Genomic DNA, 20,125 nt, shown 5'->3' with positions numbered 1-20,125 from the left:
TTACTGGCCAGGTGCAGTGACTCCCTGTAGTCTTGTAGTCACCGTGAGGCTATCTTCAGACTGAGCCAGACTAGCCGTTTTCAGCCTGGCTGACTGGCTGACATAAGAGTGGTTTAAATCTAATTCTTGGCAAGAAAGCAAAACATTTATTCTTTATGTGTGTAATGGGTTAAAAGACTTTTAGAAGTACTCTTTCAGTTCAAAACAAACAGAATAATACAGTTTGCAGTCTGTATTAAGTTATTATTTGGTATTTTGTTTTTAAGTTTCTTTAGCATAAATCTATCCTTGTTACTTAAACTTTAAAGAAAGAAGGAGATTTTTCAACAGGATATTCCACAAGATGCCACAGTGGGACTACTGGGAGTAATACCTAACAGTCTGAATAGAAGAGCCAAGAAATACCTTCTAAATATATTACTTAAAGCAGCCTTTAAGTGTATAACCATTAGATCGCTGAAACCAGACCATCTGACATAAAATATATGAATCCAAAAAGTAAGGCTGCATATGACATATTTACTGGTGGATCTCTGTCGTGGCTTTATTATTATACAATGAGGTTTATTATCTAACAGTGCCTGCGCCGCCTACTTTAGCTCTTATAAGAAAACAAAAACTGTGTTTCTAATTTCCATGGCACCTCAGAAATCAGATTACAGAAAGTATGAAACAACGCTGCATGCAATAAATTACACACAGCAACATCATCTAGGTATGCATGAAACAGTTGCTGGGAACTTGCACAGCACAGGAAGTGTGTGTGTGTGTGTGTGTGTGTGTGTGAGAGGACTGATAACCAAAAACAGCACTGCCCTGCGAGAGAACATCTCACACACCATCTGCAAAATTAGCATGATGTTCAGGAAAGGACAACATATTTGGAAATGTGTAAAAACTCTGCAGTAAGTGCAAAACTTAAATAGACCTGTGACTTATCAGCTGGCAGAGTGATTTCCTTTCAAAAGAATTACTGGCTTGGATTCTGAGCTGCAGATTTACCCGCAGTCCTATGACATCCAGACTTGCCCTCGCTGAGTTTTTCCATATGTCAAAGCAATTTTAATGGTTAGCACTGAAATAAATCCATGTTTTGCTGAGACTTCCAATAAGCTGGCATTGCTTATCACCTCTCACTTTTTCCCTGTCGGTTTAACAAAATCCTAGGTAAGCCTTCAGAATTGATGGGCAGACTGACCGTGTTGCGGAAATAGATCTCCCAGCCATCGAAGGCAATGTCCAGCTGGTCCCACATCACCTCCACTGAGGTCTCTCTCACCGATTTGAATCTTAAACCTTCTGGCTGTGGAAGTTCTGGAGGGATGGAAAATGACCATAGATAGTTAAGTTACTATTTTTTATGTATATTTACAGTAAACTATCAGAGACGATGGATGTACCTGTGGCCACCCTCGCGCTGACAGGGACACTCTTCTTGTTGCTCAGAACAGCGTAGACGTTGATCTGGTACTCGATACCAGGTTCAAGCTCTCGGACAGTGGCAACAGTTTTGTCTCCTGACACGGTGAACTCCTGGTGAAGACCACCGGGACTGGTGGGCACATATGTCACAAGATACTCGGTCACCAACATCTCGTTGTTCCATGACAGGTCCACTGTGTCACTGGTGACCTCGCCAACAGTAAGGTCTTTTGGAGGAGACACTGGAAAAATACAAAACCAAAAAAGAAAAACTTTGAGTCTCTCATGCCCCTGATCATCAAGTATCCACCACCACACAGAGCTAATGCAAACTCCAGAGCCACATCTGGCTGTGGTGTGAAGAACTGCCAAAGAAGTGCGAACAAAGTGCAGACAACGGCAATACACAAACCGAAAACCACTTTTATATTCACTAAAATAGTTTCTTTCAAGATGAGTGGTGAGTGAAGTTTGAGAATAGAAGGAAATGACATCACTCTGGATTTGCTTTTATAGTACATCTAGTTAAATGGAAAATTTCAGGATTTGTGAAGTGCCAAATCCTTTCTGCTCTGAACTGAACAGAGATTCTTACCTTCTGAGCAGTCTTCTCCAATATATCCCTCGTCACAGACGCACAGACCATTCACGCAGCTGCCTTTGTCCTGGCAGTTGTTGAGACAGCTCAGCTCTGCACAGCTTTCGCCTTCATATCCACTCTCACATGAGCACCTTCCATTGATGCAGCGCCCCCTGTTGTTGCAGTTGCCTGGACAGGCGTGCACAGAGCAGTCATCTCCCGAATAGCCTTCCTGACAGACGCACTTGCCATCCACACAGTCACCACGTGCCAGGCAGTCATTGGGGCAAGCCTTCTGACTGCAGTCTTCCCCGGTGAAGCCTTCGTCACAAACGCACTGCCCGTCGACGCACCGGCCGCGGTCTCTGCAGTTGTTGGGGCAGCTCAGTTGACTGCAGTCCTCGCCAGTGAAGTCTGCGTGACACACACAACGTCCTTTAATACACTCGCCGCGGCCATAGCAGTTTGAGGGACAGGTCTTGATGCTGCAGTCCTCTCCGGCAAAGCCTTCCTCGCACACACACTGGCCGTTAACACAGCGCCCCCTGTGCAGGCAGTTGTTTGGACAGGAAAGCTCCGCGCAGTCGTCTCCCTGGAAGCCCACATCGCAGGCACACTGTCCGTTTATGCACTGGCCTCTGTTGTTACAATTGTTGAGACACGCCAACTGGCTGCAGTCTTCCCCTTGGTAGCCCGCGTCGCAGATACACATGCCGTTGAAGCACGAACCTCTGCCGTTACAGTCGTTAAGGCAGGTGAGCTGAGCGCAGTCTTCTCCGCTGAAGCCGGCGATGCAGACACACTGGCCATCAACGCAGAAACCATTACCATGGCAGTTGTTGGGACAAGTGCGTTCTCCACAGTCCTCTCCGGTGTATCCCTCGTCGCAGTAGCAGGTGCCATTCTCACAGCGTCCACGGTCGTAGCAGTCTTTGGGACAGATGAGTTCAGAGCAGTCGATGCCAGTCCAGGGTTCCTCGCACACACAGTATCCATCGTCACAGAGGCCGCGGCCTCTGCAGTTGTTGAGGCATTTGGTTTCAGAGCAGTCTTCACCGAAGTAACCATCAGAGCAGATGCAAACACCACCCACACACTGGCCGTATGCTCCGCAGTCCACAGGGCAGACCTCAAGTGTGCAGTCTGTGCCGGCGAAGCCCTTGAAGCACTCACATTTTCCGTCAACGCAGCGCCCCCGGTCCTGACAGTTACTGGGACACTCTGGTTCAGTGCAGTTAGGTCCCTTCCAGCCAGGCTCACATACGCAGCCACAGGTTTCAGTGCTGTAGTTTCCATGACCGTTGCAGTAAGGTTTAGTTCCCAGCTCACCTTTGGTAAGAAAGACATTTTTATGTTATTTTTTTTCTTTGTTTTACCTATTTAATTAAAACGTTTCGTGGAACATGTCTGTGATGTTGTATTGAATTATTTTGAAAGACATCAATGTCAGGTTGTTGTTTTTTCAAATACGATCAGCAGAAGAATTAAAGTAAGAGCTCATTCGCTTTCTTGCTGAGAGTTAGATTAAATTGATACCACTCTCATGTCTGTACACTTAATTAGGGTCCGAAATTAACAACCGCAAAGTGGGTGGTGGAAAAACAAACTGGTATCACCGGCCAAGTGGCCTGTAAATAGTTTGAAATCTCAACGTTGGGCCAGGTTTACGTCACTTTATTTTTTTTTATGTGTTCCGACTGAAACTAATGCGACGCTCCCTGTCCTTCATACCTATTGTAAAGTCAGCAGGTCAAAACAAAGCAGCTTTGTACTATCTGGTACTTCCTACACAATGTCATCTGCACGGAGGTCTATGTTTTTGTGAAAGGTGCCATATGACGGAAATCCTGGCCAACATATGAAGTTTTCAGAAAGGCCTTGAAATGTGGTTCTCCAGATGAGCATAACTATGGTTTGCTTGGTACAGACCACAAAGAATGACACATTATCGTGGTTTCAATAGATTTTTTTTAGCAAAAATGAAAATTTCTTCTAAACATGAATCATATCACAATCAAAATCTGTCAAAATAATTGACATTATGCAGCCCTAGCATAAAGACTGTAAACAGGTGGAAGCAGCTAGTCTGGTCTATAAAGCTTACCAATTAACATGTTATATCTTGTTTGTTAAAAACTACAAGTTGTAGTTTTATGGGTGCTTATTCCCCTTATTCCAGTCTTTATGCTAAACTAAGTTTATATGCTGCAGACTCTAGCTTCAAATACAGAATACACTTAAGAGTGTGATATCGATCTTCTCATCGAACGCTCTGCAAGAACATGAATAAATAAATAAATAAATAAATAAAAAGTGTCCATCCCTTTAAGAGTGCATCATTCAGAAATAGTCCAAGGCTTATTTTAGCAACTACCAGATCAGACTTTTTACTTTCATTGACATTCAGAAACTGCATGTCATTTGAGTCAAACAATGCCCCAATTCAAAGTAACCGATGAGTTGTTGGGAGTCTCACACCCCCACATTGAATTCCAGAGAACTTCTCAACAGAACGATGGAACAGATGGGCCTTATACTCAAAGAGGCTCATAGAAGAATGTGTAGAAATAAAGGATTATTTTTTTGCACTGGCTGTTATCTACATACCTATAGAAGATAGACACCTACCTGTGAGCTGTGCGCTGCAGCAGGGCCCGTCTCCATTACACTGATCTCTCAATGCTGACACTTCTCCTTCGAGCATCTCCAGCCGGCTCATGAGGTCTTTCAGGCCGGGCAGGTCGTCTTTGCAGCCACAGGCCTGCCGAGGTATGTTGATGCGGTGAGTAAAGACAATCTGGTTCTCCCCATCGACGGTGTGCTCGCTGGTGTGATGGCCCGAAGACACTGCGGTATCTTTGGAGGGCAAGCTCTCAGGAGAGTCCAGATCCACTGAGCACAGGGGACCGGCAGGAACATTGATGTTATAGACGTGGTTGAAAACCACGGGATGGCCGGCACTTGGGAGGGTGATGTTATGTTCTTCAGGGGTTGTTTGTCGTCGGTGCCGTAGGATTTTCTTCACGAGCCCAGCATTTGAGAAGCTGAGCAAAGCAGTGAAGAGGAGGCAGCCCAGAAGGCCTCTTGTACCCATGCTAGACGTGGGTCGTGAAATAAATACCAGTTTGAACCTCTGATTGAAGGCCAATCCAGGTTAATGGGGAAAGTTCTGCAAAACAGAAAAACTATTGAGAATACAAATGCAGTTTAATTGTAATGTAGAGCTGCAATGATTAGTCGATTAATTGATTGTAACAAAATAATCACCAACTGATTAATTGACAATATGCTGCTTTTCTTGAACTTAAGTTACAGTAAATTGAATATTATTGAAGTTTGGACAGTTGGTCGGACAAAACAAGACATTTAATAATGTGCTCAACAGCCAACAGCCAGTTAGCTTAGCTTAGCATAAAGACTGGAAACCGTGGTAAACAGCTTGGTTATGTTAAAACCAAGCTCTCAAGCTCAATAATTAACACATCGTATCTTGTTTGTTTAATCCGTACAAAGCCCTGAAAAGACTGAGAACAACAACTTGTGGTTTTACAGGGATTATTGATCAGACTAGTTCTTGGCTGGAGGGCAGTAACTTCCTCATATTAATGTTAAACAGACCGTTCTGGCAGTGGTTCCCATCTTCTCATCCAACTCCCGGCAAGAAAATTTCCCCCAAAAAATAGAATTATTCCTTTAATATATAAGACAAGGGCTTGAAAAGCATTTTATATATCTGCACACAGTAAAGATTTCCACCAGATCCAAATTGGATCTACCAACTGACTCACTTCCTTGAAGATTGTCCTCAGACCAGGATCCCTTCACATTACTTCAACTAACATCAGCCTTGTCTGTGGTGCACACAAGTCTATCTGTGAGTCAGGTACTAATGTAAGTAAACAGTAAATAATCAGACTATTAGTCACTGTATTGCAAGCCACAGCGGTTACAGCAGTCTACACAACAGAAGTTTATATAGTGATATTATTCATCCCTATGTGATAGTGCTACAGTAAACAAAAAACTACTGCTTTGGTATCAGTCTTTCCATTTGTAGAACTTGTAAAAAGGTCAATAGAGCAAAAAAAACTGAAAACACGGTTGTAACAAAGCCCAGATTAATTGCCACATCCAATTTAACCACCCAAAGAAAGAGAGTGTATGTACTGCTGCATAAAAAAAGGAATCCAGTTGTGCTGGCACATCAAGTTCTTGCAAAGTAGTCATACACATACTTGAAAAAGCTCAGCTGTTAATGTATATAACATTAAAAAAAAACTGAATATATCCCATACAGAGGACTTCTTCTCACCCACAAATCTCGCTGATGACTTCATCAGCTGGACACCAAGTACACTATAATTTGTGGGAGCCAAAGTAGAACTAATGACAAGCTTCTTCCTCAGCGTGGGAAAGCCTCCTTGGATTATTCAGTGTTGAGTTTCCAAAGGATCTGAGTAAGCATGAGAAATCAATAGAAAGGCCCACAGTGACTGCACAGACTAGCTGATAAACTGGGTCTGTGCTCGGGTCTCTTCCTCACTTACGGAAACATCTTTGCCATTTTCACACGCATGTCTGCTGCCATGTCTGAGAGGAGTGTGTGAAACTATACCTCCATAAAAAGAGGTTGCATCTCTTGTCAACGATGGAGGATTTTTTGTCTTGCTTTTCTTTGATTGGTAGCAGCTGACAGAGCTTGCACATGCAAATCAATGAAAAACGACTTCCAGAAGGGAATTGTTAATGTAGTGATAGCTACAAAAAGACATGCACCTGGATTTAAATTCTCATGGAGACCTCTGGAAACTATTTATTGAGACAATGCTGACACTCTGCTATCAGGTAACGAAAGTAGATGTTCAACAAAGGTTCAGCTGAGTGTTTGTTGCATGTAACCATGACTGCATTCATCTTTTTTCCTCTTTTAATTTATGAATAGGACATATTTTTGAATCCTCCAGAGATACAAAATCAAAACAGATCATGGCACCTGTGCATAAATCAAAAACATCCACTCTAATCCATACCTAAAAAAAACCGACATGTAAAAAATTACAAGCAAAAATGTGGAGGAAAAAAAAAATACATTAGGTTGTCACATGAAGAGAGAAACAACTATTCTTTATCCCAGAACCAAATCTGCTCAACAATTCAACATCCCATCCATATTTAGACAATCTACAAATCTTTAAAACTAAAAAGTTTCCAAATGACAGAAAATAGGCCAATAAAATGTCAAAAATATACAGATCCCTTGACCCCATTTCAACTTTGACCCCAAACCACAGGATTAATTGTTAATTAATGTAATTAAGCCCACATTTAAAGGATATAATGTTGTCAATTCACAGTATTTTACTGTACTCATACAATCATTCTGAAGATGTGAAAAAAAGTCATTAAATGTGAATATTTCCCATCTCTACCATTCATCCCATATGACGTTTGTGATGAAGAAGAAACCCTCGCTCTCAAGGAAGTGTTCAGGAGACCTTGATGACTTACGCAGCTATACATTTATTGAGGATTGGCCGAGGAGAATAGGATCAGTAATACAAGCCAACCCATTTCTGAAGGATACCTCCTGTCGGGGGATATTTAACACAAACCCAGACTCAGATATGATCATGACTTGTGCAGTTAAGTATGTGCAGAAATCTAATTGAAGAATGCAGTGATGGCATAAACAAGAATCCCAGGGACCCAGAATACTAACCGACTCGAGCCACTACTGGACCTGGATGCCTGTGTTTGTGAAATTCCTTCAAACACTGGAATATCTTCTAAAATATCACAATCTCAATAGACTTTTAAGACTAAAAGTATTGACAGAAAGGTTCGGGATTAATGGGCAGGTTGAGCCTGTGTGTATTTACTAAGCTCTCTACCCAGTGATGAATTTTCCTGTAAGGAATAGCCTGAGATTTATATTTGTGGAAAACCAATACAGCAGATTAAAAGAAGCAAGAATCAACAGACCACGATGTGACAAGTTGTGGGCAACTTGACAACAGCCTTTAAATACAGCGAGTGTCCTACAAGCCGAGAGGAAATGTTGTGGTGTTATGAAGTTCAGAGGAGAACACCATGGCGACTGAATGTTGTCTTTCACTTTCTTTTCTATCTTTCGTTTTTATTTTGTTATATTTGGATGACAGGCAGCGTGATGTATTCCTTAAATAAAACTGATGCATATGAGAAATATTTTCCATTACAGGCACCGTAGTGCCTTTAAACTGTTTGGGCTGAGGTATCGGTATGAAAGGAGGACCCCTCTCATCAATGCTCTTTTCTCTCCTTTACTGCCCTAACATTTGACCCCCACCTTTGACCTCTCCTTCTTCAAGTGCTCCTTACCAGCATTTTTGCAGTGTTAAAAGTCACAGATATAAAACTGAGCTTGGGTTTCACAAGTTCTCGCACATCTGGTGTGTGGCAGGATAAAGGTAGGTTACGGCTGGTGTTGTAAATCTGAAAACTAGGTCTGTCAATATGTTTCTGATCTCCTTCTAGAAAGCTTTACAAGACACCAAGACTGATAATTTGCGGTCTTGGAGGTAAATAATGAATCCTCAGATCCTCAGCACTGCTTTTACTAAGTGTTTATAGCAAGCAAATGAACACATCTTTTGTTTTTGTAAAGTGCAGAAAATAAAGTCACTGCAAATTAAACTATGTCATAGCAATATATGAGTAGTGCATATCAAAGTTTGAGGTGTATGGAACAAATATTCACCAAATAAAGCAAATAGTGTGACTCTCCCGTTGTGGCTGTACAACTCTGTTTCGATCTTCAAGAATGCAACTACATTTAAAGTCAACGTGTGCTTTCTTTAACAATTCAACATCAACCTCAGATGGACCCAGAACTAAAACAAGAAGGACACAGGACGGTGGTACTCAATCCACACTGTGTGCACTGCAGTGAGGGGTATATGGAAGATGTGTTTGATAGGTTCAAAGTGTCTCAGTGTCACTAATCTATATTCACAGTCATACTACATATGAGTCTAATAGTGCTTACAGTAAAAAGAATACATCATTCACAGCAGACCAGGGGTTGACCAAGGACATCTCATTTGACTACAGGACATGGGAAGACAATTTGGAGAGAAAATTGAAATAAATATAACCTGTTCACTAAGCTATAATCCAGAATTGCTGTAGCTTTAGTATTCTTCCCCCATGCTGGCAGCGAGAAAGGAACTTTCCCGCGTGGAAAAGGGAAACTGGGAATGTTGGCTTTGGACTGACGACATCTGTTTTGCCGAGTCAAAGAAAAAAAAGTTTAAAAAAAAAAAAAAAAGGCACTGAGGAACTTCACACAGTGGCTCAATTACCCCACCCTTCAGTAAAACTGAAAGTGCCACTGCATGCATTATTTAATGTTTAATTCCTTTCTGACCAACTCCATCTGAAGAACTCTTTCTCTCGCTTCTGACAGACAGAGTTGTCTTCGTTCCACGCGCCGATTTAAACCACTCGCATCCATGAGAACACCACAAGCAGCATGTCAGGACTCTGGTCAGCAGTGAATGTTAATCCAGTGCATCTGCTTATTTTTTCATCTGTGATATTTTAGCACTTTTATTTGCCATGAATGGCAATGTCGGATTTTCACAGCATCTGGAAGAACAGCTGGAAATCCTCTCAAGAAAGTTAATTGGACTAGTTACTGTAGCCGATACAATAACAGAAATTGCAAAACACCTCATTAACAGATTACAAATTTCCTCACTGCGGCACAGATATCCTGAAGTAGTCCTTCAAGAATAATAAACCTGAGCTTTATGTGTCCCCAGCTGAGCCTGAACAGGATGCACATTTCAATTTCAGTTTGCGCCCATGGGGTCTCTCCTCAATCAAGGAGAAATAAAAAGCTTTAACATTTGTAATAAGAGACTTTTCTTTTGAAACATTTTGCTGGCTGCAGCTTCTCAGGTGTGATGATTTGCTGCCTTTTTAGTCATATTTGTTAGTAAACTGAATATATTTGAAGATCTATGGAGCTATCTGAATATGTCACATTGCCACTTTTTCTGTATTTTTTCACGTTTTATTGACAATACGATCAATTAAAAGAGGTTTAGTGTAAACAAACATGTTTACATTCAGTGTTACTCACCAAAAGACACGTAAAAAAACACGTATCCTTGAGGTCTAACACGCATGTCGAGGGAATTTCTTTCCTTGTCAAACATTTGCAAAGCTGAATTTTAAGTAGTTTAAATCAGCTATTGTTCACATCTATGTATAGTAACTTTCAGCTGCAGCTTTCTTCCCTGCCTTTGTTGGCACATTGCAGCGTATCTGGGAGAATTACTGGCACCTGTTGATTGATTGTAAAGAAAACTAAACTAGAAACCAAAGTATTGGACATTTTGCAGCTCTAGTTTTTTTGTTCTTTATCAGCATTTAATGCTTAGAGAAGATATCCCTCCACTGGTTAATAAGAGCAGATCTGAACTGGCTGTTTTTGTAAGTAGTATTATTTTTAGCTATCTGTGCACAGTCCCTGTCAAAACAAACACACCTGATTCTAGATATACTGGTAGATTTACAATACTAAAAACACACCGACACAGCTAGGGCTGACATCTGCACAGAGCCTGTAGTTACATAATCATATATAATACACAGACATTTGAGTATTCTGTTAACTATGTAACTAAGACGGGTGTCACCATGCCACACCTCTGTTGCTCAACTGACCCCTGAAAATTGGGACAGGCAGAGGTGTGTGATGCTGAGTTATGATCAACCTCTGGCTCTTTGTGCAGAGGTCACACAGAGGGAATAGGTGTAGGACGAGCCCTGGGGGGAGTTCCAGCTACTAAACCAGCTGTCCGTCTGACAGAAGTTTGTTCACGGAGACACCTTTCGCACTCTGCTGCACAGACACATCCCAGGACACCCAGCACATAGCAGAGGGAAGATGTAAAACATCCCGGCCCGAATAGCTGCGGATAGGACATGACGTTCATTTAGATACAAGTTGAAGAACTGCAGGCTGTGGGATAAAACAAAAAGCTTGGAGTAATCTTGACAGTACATCTGAGGAGCTGAACGATTATAATCTCCTTCAGCTGAAATATTCCTTTCTGAGCAGAACTTAAAACCACATTAAGCCAGACTTAGATTTCAATTAAGCAGAGCTAATGGGCTGAATGGATGAAGTATTTTTTCTCCTTGCACACACACTGGCAAAGCCTGCCACCCACTTTTCCCATAATTTAATCTCCATGATGGAAAAATGACACAATGAGAACTGAATTGCATTGCCCAAGGTAACGTGATGAATCATCAAGCTGCAGAACCTCCACCAGACAAGAGGGATACTCACACAAACACATATTTCTTTGCCCCCATGCACACACACACACACACACACACACACACACACACACACACACACACACACACACACACAGATGGACAGTTTTTATTGTTATTTTTATTTTTAGAGTATTGATCTACAACCTCACAAAATTTTGAGAGAATCTTTTTGGCATGAAAAGTGCTGGCTGCAGGCCCTTCTACTAAAGACGATCAAAGCTGTGGATAACTCTTCCACATGTTCACTCCCACAGCAGTCAGTCATCACCTCTGATCCTGCATTGGCTGCTGTGTGTGTCTGACTGAGGAAGAAGTTGCAGTATAAACCAAGAATGTACTTCCAATAAACTATAATCGATGCCTGCTGGTGTTGGGGTAACCTGCGCTACACAGACATATAAAAAAAAAACAACTAATGATGTGTGCAACTACTACTGTATATGTCTCTATTTTAAACACCATTTAATTGCATTTTTAATGTAATTCAACTCAAACAGCAATAACAAATGAATGAAAAGTCAAGAAAAGGACATTTCTAATGAGGTAAATATATCTTCTTACCTGTAGCAGTGCAGAAGCCTGTGTAGGTAAGATGAGCCGCTCCTTCGAGTCTTCACACCTTCATTGAAGCCAGGAAAACAATGCTTTGCTCTGTTGTGTCACTGCTCTGTCTTGCAGCCTCTCCAGCAAGGTGGCAGCTCTGTCAGTCCTCCCTCAGCCAGCTCCTTATCTTTCCCCACCGTTCACAGCTCAGGCTGAGGTTCAGCTCCTTCACTGACAGACAGAGAGAGAGAGAGAGCGAGTCAAAAAGAGAGAGAGGGAGGGAGAGGGAGAGAGAGAGAGTGAGTGGGAGTAAATGTCTTTTAAAGTGTGAGGAGTGTTTAGGTCAGACTCCCATTGCTTAAACTCCAACCCTTAAATAGCCGTCATTCTCCCTCCCTCCGCAGCCCTTCTTCCCTCCCTCTACTGTAACTAATGGATGCAGAGCTGGGCTGCTGCCTTTAAATGAGATGCCAGTGTTACTCGCAGTCATGACAGAGCGAGCAGTGCTTGTGGTTGTGCAGGAAAATTAGAGGGGAAAGCCCGGGAATGAGAGGAAAGTGAAGTCAGACTGTAGACAGCAGACAGACGTTTCCCTTCAACTATATTAACTTTGCAATAATGATTTAGGATTTTCTCCTGGACCATTAACGCTGCAGAAACGAGGCATAGTCTTTTTTTAATTTACTAAAAATTTGATGTCATATTTGAGGAAACTCCCACTCAATCACCCATCACCACTACTCCTTATTTCCATACTTCACACTAATTCCTCAGCTCATAAAGACTCACAGTGTGAATCCTTCTCCAGCTCCGTCACACTGATGGATGTACAGCAGCTGAAGCCACATTTTACTATACATGCAACCACTCTTAATTCAATAAACCTGCGGTACATTGCTTGATTGAATAGTTCCAGTAATTATCCAGTAGGTGATAATGAATAAAAAGTGACAGGTAAAAGTGGATGCCAATTTCCAGTTCCTGTAGGAAACATTTCCCTGCTCAGACACAGTTATTTGTTGCACAGACACAGTTACATTCTACATTTAAACAGATGGGATGAGCAGGAAACATTCTTATTCAATTCAAACAATTCTTAACAAATTCTCAACTGTTGTGTCCAGCCATCTTGGATTAAAATGAAAGCAAGCTGCAAGGGAATATGGGATATCAGTTGTAGTCGGACCCAAACTTTAATGTACAACTGCGAGACTACTTGAAGCTCAGCAGGGGAAGCGGGCGACATGTCACCATACGGGCGCCACACAGTTTAATCTTCATATTAGATTAGGATAAGCTTTAGTCTTTAAAGTGAGTCTGTGAGACTGGTTAAGATGTTCATAACATGCTGGTTTACGGTTTGTTGTGAATACAAAGTGTAAAAAAGACTTCTTAATTGAGTAGATTAGGCAACTAATGTCAGAAACTAGTAGAAATTGCCCTTTAGGATGTTTTCAAATTGCTTTTTATCCTGATCAACAGTCCCAAACCCAAAGATAATCAGATTACTGTCGCATAAGATGAAGAAAAGACTGACCTGGGGATCTATTTTCTTGTGCTTGACACTTGTGTTGCACATCAATAAACTTTGGACATATAAAACGGCTACCTGGTGACATCTGTAACATAAATTCTTTTCCATTTATGAGCTCTAGTTTAAACATTGTGTAGCACCAAATGCACCACAGTAACCTCGTACATTGTACATTTACACTTCTTGCATACAATAGCTAAAAGACTATCAGAGGCTTTCTCTACAATGTGGTGTACAGAACAGATGCAGAAACAAACAGATAAAAAAAGACTACATAAATAGAAAGAAAATAAGCTTAAAAAGGGGCAATGACTGATAGACAGTTATTCTCTTGGTACGAGCTGTCAACTGCCGTTTCAGTTGTCATCTCAACTGTCACCATACTGATAGTTAGGACTGCAACTAGGGATTATTTTCATCCGCGATTATTCTGATGATTGTTTTCCATATTATTTTTGATTTAGTCATTAAAATATCAGAAAACAAAACCAGAATTTTTTTTAAATTTGCTTTTTTTCTCCCCTCCAAAGATTTACTATCAAATAAGACAAAGAAAGCAAAATGTTTGGTGGGTTTGTTTGAAAAATGAAAAACAATATTTATCATTGAATTGGTTAATTGTTTTTACCTCTATTGGATTTATAACCACTGATTTGCCATTTTTTTCCCCAAAATCCAAATGCAATACTATTGTGGTTCCATACAGAGCCTCGGTTTGTGAATAAAATGTAAAATGTTTATCCTGCATTTATAAATAAAAATAAATAAATTCCAATCTGAAATGTTAATTCTGGCCTTGTGTTTATAAACCGACAAGAAAGGAGGAGCATCAAAGCATCAAATTAATGGAGTAAATCAATAAATCCTGACTAATCTAACAGAACTAAGTAGATTTGTCACTTTTCATTGCACGATGGTTGGGTCAGGTAAACAAAGCCACAAGACACAAAGACAAACAAGTGTCCGTACTTCCAAGATAGATCCTGTCATGCAAACAGGAAATAAAGGTATGTCTAAAACAGAGTTCAAGTATGTGCTGAAGAGGGTCCATTTACAAGCCGGGGATAAACTCATAAAATCTGCCAACATTCATTAAATCACAGCTACTCCTGAGCTTCAGAAGACCCCAGGGATCTGGTCTGATGGAGAGCCCTAAAGAATGAGAAAATGTGTGTGGAACCAGGTCACACTGTGGGCGCCCTTTAATTTAAGACTCCACATGTGTTTCACATGTACTACACACTGCAAAATAACACACGTGGCTCAGGCACAAACCGTAGAACATTTGCAAGCTTTTGCTACTGTAAAAGCTATAAACAAAATGGCAGTTATGATTACAACAAGACAATCTGAAGAATGTTTGCCACCAATGGAACAAAAACACGTTAGGCCACCACGTCTGCCACTTAACGAGACTCTAGAGTCTACAGCCACACGAGCAGCTCTGTGAGGTTGTACTAAATGCATCAACAGGCTCACAATGACAAGGCTAACATGAAGGTGTTTAGCAGTTATTGTGGACCATGTTCACTATCTTAGTTTAGTGTTTTAGCATGCTAGCATGGACTAACACAAAGTTGAGGCTGATGGGAATGCAATTTGTTTTGATGCTCATAAACCAAAATATAAGACCTGATGATGATGATTTCATGGCAATCGATCCAGCAGGTGTTTACCCAAAACCATAAGCGTCAACCTCAAGGTGGCACTACAAGAAAAGTCAGGGGGGTTACGAACGTCATGATTTATCCACTGGGGAACGTGAATATCTAATCCAAATTTCATGGCAATACATTAGAAAGTTTTCCTCTGGGGAATTTAAATATCTTCTAAAAGTTCAAGTGGTTGACCAACAGACCACCATTGCAATCCCTAGTGACACTGCTAGCATGGCAAACAATGTATAAATCTAGCATCTATCAAAGACCATCAGCACCGCCCAATGAAAACTCAGTGAGGTCAGACAATGATGGTAAAAACATTTAGTTTAACACATTCATGAGTAAATCTGCCAAGCAGATGGCTCTGTGAGGAGAGACTGACCAGACCAAAACTATCCTCAAAACACACGTGTTCTTTGTGTTGGAGATTAACATAGGTGTTAGATACAGTAGTTCATCAATTTAAAAAGTCAAGTTCTGAGCTTTGATTCAACATGTGGCCATAACCAGATACAGAAAAACGTCCAGTGAGATAATAATGCGGAAAACATGGTTTTAGCTTCAATGCATTTAGGTTTGAAAACATCTGAAATGTTCTTAAAAAACATAAAATGGTAAAAAGCTGATCATTTTGTGGCTGAAGTTGAGTAGAAACAATAAGCCAATTGACAGAAATTTGATCAGGGACAATTTTGATTATCAATTAAAAGTTTGTGTATTTTTTTCTAAGCAAAAAATCAAAACCTTCCCTTGAAAAAAATGTGAATGTGAATATTTGCTGGCTTTCTAACTCTCATATCATAGTAAGTACAATATCTTTGAGTATTGGACTGGGTTTGGATCTGCTTTGATACTCAATTAATAATTCCCCCCGTATTAGCTTCTTCATTAGGATTTTTATTCAAGTTATGTGACTTGATTATAGAAAACAAGCAACCTAAAGATGTCCTCTTCGAATGATAGGTATTTTTCACTATTCTCCATTGTTTTCAGTGACCAATAAATTGACTAATCAAGAAAATAATCAGCAGATGTATCATTAATGAAAGCAATAATTCTCCCTAAACTCCAAGGAATAAAATGAATTCAATTCACAGGTTTCTTCCTCAAAAGACTACATTAGATTATTTTTAATACATTAAAATGAACTATTAAGCCTTTTCTTTTCTTGAACTTCGATGAATTTTAGTCTCCTGTGCACAGCTTGCTTTGAGAACTTCCCTAAGACTAAACATTTATTGGTAGTTCATACAGTCGCATTCTTTCCTACAAATTATGGTTCATTCATCCAATCCATACAGTTAGGCTGACGTGCTACTTGGTGGAGTCCTCTATAATCTCAACAGGCTGAAACTGGCATGAAGAAAAGCAAAGTGTCTCCAGTCTGACCTTTGGACTGGGTTGTAATCACAGAGCTCAATGGGTCACGGTTAGTTTAGGCTCAACTGTTCACCTAAGATGAACCATGAGGTCAGTAAATGCAGCGGTTTTATTCTTTAATTTTTTAACATGAATCCAAATTACATTCATGGTGATGTAATAGTGTATGCTAAGTTGACTATTTAATCAGTTTATAGCTACAAAATACTAATATACTGTTTTTTTATGTAGCAACATGGAAAATGTCAAAACATTACATTGGAGACATGGATTACGTTGAAATATTTACATGGTTACTTAAATAAGGTAATTATGTTGCTATATAATTACTGAGTGTTTGTGCAAAAGGCTTTAAAGTAGAGGTACATGCGCTGTTTGATCTTTTCTACAGTCTGCAGTCTGACGTGAAATAAAGTAGCTGTGTAAATGTTCTTGGTGGACTCCTTCACAAGTCTCCTTGCATGGTTTAGGTTTACAGATGTACCATACTCTTTTCCATTTCCTTGTAATTGCCCAGAGATGTTCAGTGACTTGGAAATGTTCTATATCATCGCCTGACTTGTGCTTTTCAATCATCTTTGCTTGGAAATGTTCTTTAGTCTTAATGGTAGAGGTTTTACCCCCAATACTGACTTAACAAAATCTGTGTTTTTACTCTACAATCAACTGAAACTACCTGTGATTTTCGTTTAACTTTCTATAGCTAGATTTTCATCCAAATGTAGCGCTAATTTTAACTGAATATCTGGTGCCATTAAACCATTACAGAAGAACAAGATTCATGTTTCATGTATTAATTGATGTGATGAACGCAATTGGGAAGCAAAGATCAATGTAGTGTAGTTGAATTGAAGTGGAAGCACTAGAGACAATTCATGTAAGTAAGCGGTTGAAACTGACTGATTGATGAGAAAAGTTAAACTGTTACTCAAAATGTAATCAATCGAAGCACTTTAAATGTCCAGGTAAGTCAAAGTTTATGATAGATGAATGTCTCTCCTGTTTCTTTAAAAGGCCACTGTTCAAACGTTTGTCTGCGTTTTGATGCATAAATTAGGTACAAAGTGTCGAAATTGTGGGGAGGAAGATATTTTGAATTTTCACTGTTTCCACTTGACATTTTTTATGTGCAAATTAAAAATGTGCATAAAAACAGGTGGATGGACCTAATGTGACCTCTAAAACCAATCAGCTGCACCAGTGATGATGTAAGTCAGTCCTATTAGAGGGGGTGAATAATATGCGGGGTGAGTTATGTATTGTATATTTGTAAGTAACTTTCATCATTTTGTAGAAATAGGTTTTCACTTTGACATCTTTTTCTGTTGATCAGTTTCAAAAAGCCACATGAATTCTACTTCATATATTCAATGCCGTAAAACAATAAAACATCAAATCTAGTCTAAAAAACCAAGATCATATCGAACCATATCTATCTCTCTAGACTTTTAGATTGTGAGGTTTTTCCAGTGAGGGTCATTAGATTTATTATCAACAAACTGTCAGTAACACATAAACACAGAAAAACAAAGAAGCTACCTCTTACATGACCTTATTAGTTTTAATGACCCACTATAACTCAAGACACTCGCAAGAAACTATATCTGCCAACAGTTAGTTTCATGATTACAGCTGGTCAAATTCTGGCAAATATCAGGAAAAAAAACTACTTGATTTGACTGGGGGGGTTACGTAAGATTAAATAATAACAGCAAGCTACTCTAAGTATATGATTTAACTGCAGAATAAATCAAATACTCTCAGATGACAGTCGTGGCAGTGAGAAGTGAGCTGTGGTAGAGTTGTGTGTCAAGAAATTTCAAAATACTGTTCAGCATGTAATCGTGTTGAAAATATTAACATTGGTTAATGTGTGAAAACAACTGTGGTAGACAGAAAAGATGGAGAGCCGTGCATCCTCATATGTGGCGTTACATCCTCCTCAGTCTACCTCTGAGTCAGCTACAGGCCAATGTGCAGACACTGAGCAGACCAAGGATGTCAAAGCTCTCACAAACATGAACTAATATGGCTCTGAAGGCATCACAAATCCCTCTCAGGTCACTCCTGAGGCTTGCCAGCACATCTGCTGAGAGCTTCTGATTGCGGTTACTACTAAGAGTGGCTTCAACCAAAACCACAGACGGCAAACTGTTGTCTCTTGTCTCAGTGTGGTAGCTCTAATGAGCTTGTGCTCTTTACAGATTAGAGGATCTGCACTTGTAGGCATTAGTTTACGGATTAGAGACACTGGTGAATGATCTGTACTGAATGTGACCCTTTGTTGTTAACAGCTGTGTTTGGCTGGGTTGAGTTAGAGCTTCATCAACAACAGGGCCTGATATCCTTAATATGATCAGCGATCAGTCATTCATCGCTGCAGTTAATGTTGGAGTGATGAGAAGACTTACAGGGCTGCTTTCATCTTTCATAAAGCAGGCTCTTAATATATATTTAGGCTGCCACAAATTAAAGTAGAAATAAGCTCTGTGAGGCTGCATTTGCTAAAATGCTAATATCAGCATGCTAATATGCTCACAATCACAATGCTACGCTACTGTCCTTTTGGGATAATAGGTTTATGCCTGCTAAAGATGCTACCATGTTTAGCGTTTTAGCATTCTAATGTTGAGATGAGAATGCCATTAGTTTCATTAGTTACTATTTGATCACCAAACTATCGGACAAAGTGAAAATTGACCTGATGATGGTGCTAGATGTACATTTCATGGATGAGCCCTCCAATAGTTGTCCAGACATTTCATTCAAACCCAATGTCAACCTCATGGTGGTGCAAAAGGAAAAGTCAAGGGTCACTAAAGTCAGATTCATCCTCCGAGGAACACGAATACCTTAACCAAGTTTCCCGGCCATACATTCAAAAGCTGCTGATATTTTACAAAAAATCCAACATGTCAACTAATTAGGAAACCTAAAGGGAAAGTCAGTGGACCACCGATGTCAGTAGGATTCATCCTCTGGGGAACATAAATGTCTATAGTTTGTTTTTGTCTACCAAATCCATCCAATGCTCATATTTCAGTCTGGACCAAAGTTGTGGCCTAAACATCAAACTGAACGGCATTACCGTACTGAGAACCATGTAGTGTGGCTAAAACATGTTTTATATTAGATAAGGAATTCCATAAAACATGCACAATTGTTCAGATAACCCACTACTCATTATTTGAACAATTAAAAAAAAACACTGCCCAAACACTGAAACTACAAAAGGCAATAGGAGTCGACACAATTCCAACTTAGCCTACAGTTTTCCAAAATAATCTTAGTGCTTGATTGTCTCCTTTTGATGGGTTAATTTGCTGAGTTAATGGTCTTATTGAGGTGGGAAAGAAATTATCATTGTCAATTAAAACAGACAAAGAAATATAAGACACGCATTGACTGCATTAGGAGAGTCTTTTGTCAGTGCTGCATGCCTCAGCGAACTCGGTCTTGTAAAGTGAAGATGTTCAGGAGTTATTAACCACACGAGTTTCCTGAAATCCAGAGAGAAAACTCAAAAGTAGATATAATTTGCCTCAGTCAGAACTTTAGAAATAAAGCCATTACCTTTGACAGCATTTGCTATGATTACACTAGAATAAATAGCTTTATATTTTCTCACTACAAACAACGACAAAGTACAGAATTTCAAAGCTCCTT

General features: G+C 40.0%; 1 protein-coding gene across 8 annotated transcripts in view; it reads right to left on the bottom strand.

The window, feature by feature from the left end:
- tnca (tenascin Ca) overlaps positions 1-20,125 on the bottom strand; it is a 48,046-nt gene that overhangs the window by 19,536 nt on the left and 8,385 nt on the right. For 2 of the 8 annotated variants that reach the window (XM_051413577.1, XM_051413578.1), the window contains exons 1-5: positions 11,903-12,220; positions 4,631-5,171; positions 2,018-3,331; positions 1,401-1,664; positions 1,199-1,314 (exon numbers count right to left, since the gene is read on the bottom strand). In XM_051413577.1, coding sequence (XP_051269537.1) covers positions 1,199-1,314; positions 1,401-1,664; positions 2,018-3,331; positions 4,631-5,096 — 2,160 coding nt within the window. In that variant the 5' untranslated portion in view covers positions 5,097-5,171; positions 11,903-12,220. Of the gene's footprint in view, positions 1-1,198; positions 1,315-1,400; positions 1,665-2,017; positions 3,332-4,630; positions 5,188-11,902; positions 12,228-20,125 lie in introns of those variants that run through there. The other 6 variants (XM_051413571.1, XM_051413572.1, XM_051413573.1 and 3 more) reach the window with 6 other exon arrangements.

The sequence above is a fragment of the Dicentrarchus labrax genome, unplaced genomic scaffold, assembly GCF_905237075.1.
Source record: "Dicentrarchus labrax unplaced genomic scaffold, dlabrax2021, whole genome shotgun sequence".
Taxonomy (NCBI): Eukaryota; Metazoa; Chordata; class Actinopteri; family Moronidae; genus Dicentrarchus; species Dicentrarchus labrax.
Note: the sequence above shows the minus strand (reverse complement) of the source record. Positions and strands in the feature narration are given on the sequence as shown.